The 1840-nt window shown below is 35.8% G+C and overlaps 1 protein-coding gene across 1 annotated transcript; it reads right to left on the reverse strand.

The window, feature by feature from the left end:
• Positions 1-205: 205 nt before the first annotated feature.
• Positions 206-1135, reverse strand: LOC134645898 (olfactory receptor 11H6-like). Its single transcript, XM_063499526.1, has one exon. It carries the CDS (start codon positions 1133-1135, stop codon positions 206-208), a length of 930 nt encoding a protein of 309 aa, XP_063355596.1.
• Between the last annotated feature and the right edge of the window lie 705 nt (positions 1136-1840).

A 1840-nucleotide genomic window follows, 5' to 3' on the forward strand; every position in this document is an offset into this window, starting at 1 on the left:
GATTGAGCAAATATGACATGTCATACTGCAAAACAAAATAATATTAGCAAAATTAGTCTAAACCAAAGAAATGTTTGCCTTAGACAACTTGTTGTCTAAATGTTTCTGAATCAAGTGCCTCCAGAAAGAGTTGTATTTATATTGCTGCAACTGTTTTGAATATTTTTTAATTATTTTAAATAAGGAACTTTAACCTTAACAGAAATCATTTGCTTTTCAAATAAATTAAACTCAAGATTCTGTTTCGTATTTTGGTGAGTTTAAATCCATACATGAGAGGATTCATAACTGGAGGGATGATGAGAAATTCAAGAGTGATGAAGTTTTGGAGGCTTTGGGGTAAATCTCTGGAGCCATATCGCAAGTACATCGAATCAAAAGACATTACAGTGAGAAATATGATCAAAGAGATCAGATGTGGTACACAGGTCTGCGTAAACTTTACCCTGTCCTCGCTGGACCTCGCACATGTTTTAATAAGATATATGTAAGTCCAAATTATGAAAAGCGAGTGAGACAGATAAAAGACAACTATTACATATGCACTGATGTTGTTTGAAAGGGTGTCAGCTTCAGGACAAGCAAGTTTAACAATTACCCAGTTTACACATAAGACTCTCTGTATGTTTATACCACATAACTTGATTCTTGATGTTAATATGATATTGATGGAGAACATGCATAAAGGTGTTAGCCAGGAGAAACACACCAGCTGAGAGAGCCTCCTCTTAGTCATGAAAGAGTGGTAGTGCAGAGGTCGACATATAGCCAGATACCTGTCAAAGGCCATGACAGTTAAAATGGACAATTCACAGCAGCCGAATGAGTACATGATAAAAGCTTGTAGTATGCATCCTTCATATGAGATGTTATAAGAAGATGACAGTAAGTCTGAAAGGAATTTTGGGTAGAAACCTGTGGTCCCATAAAGTGCATTAATGCAAAAGCTGCTCAGTAAAATGTACATGGGTTCATGGAGGTTTGCATCAAAGAAAATGAGCAGCACAAGAGAAATATTGACAAATAAAATCACACAATAATAGAGTAAAGTGAATGAGAAGAGGGGTACGCTAAAATTCATTGTCTCATTAAATCCTGAAAGAACAAAACGTATTACACTAGACACATTATCCATGATCAGAGAACTCAAATGCCTTATTAGAAAAAAATATGCTTGTGTGAGTATATGTGAGTGTACAGAGCTGCATCTACTTCTCTAACATTGTCTGCTGTGCCTCTACACCTCCTCTTAATTGTTGCCTTTTGTTTAACAACAAAAAACACTTGGGAATTAAACCTCTCTTGATCTATTAAACAATCAGCCAAAAAACAACAAAGCAAAACTGTGGCACTTGACTATAATAAAAGTACCTTGTGAATTCATAGCAACAAATATAATATAATATAATAGCTCGTGTTTTGGAATTGAAACACCACCTTTTATAACATTATACATGCCCTCTTCAGGATTTCCTTTTTTTGTATGTGTTTCTGTGTGTCACATGTTTCAGATCCTCAAACGAATATAAATATTAAAAAAGGCAACTGAAATAAACTCAAGACTTTCATTTAGAAACTGTTTTTATTATTACAGGTTGGAAAAAATCCAAACCTACCCAGCCCTGTGTGAAATGTCATTGTCCCCCCCTTCCCCCATTAAAAACATAAATTAGCTGTGGTGTATCACGTCTTTGGAAAGCTGAGTTCAGTTTTTGTAGCAACACCCAGGCCTGATTCCTGCCATACCTGTTCTCAGTCAAGAAATCACTTAAACAGGACCTGCCTAAACAAAGTGGAGTAGACCAAAAGATCTTCAAAAGCCAGACATTATGCCGTGATC

The sequence above is a fragment of the Pelmatolapia mariae genome, linkage group LG16_19 (genome assembly GCF_036321145.2).
Source record: "Pelmatolapia mariae isolate MD_Pm_ZW linkage group LG16_19, Pm_UMD_F_2, whole genome shotgun sequence".
NCBI lineage: Eukaryota > Metazoa > Chordata > Actinopteri > Cichliformes > Cichlidae > Pelmatolapia > Pelmatolapia mariae.

Coding starts and splice junctions, on each gene's coding strand:
- LOC134645898 (XM_063499526.1), bottom strand. CDS start 1,135: ATGGATAATGTGTCTAGTGTAATACGTTTTGTTCTTTCAGGATTTAAT.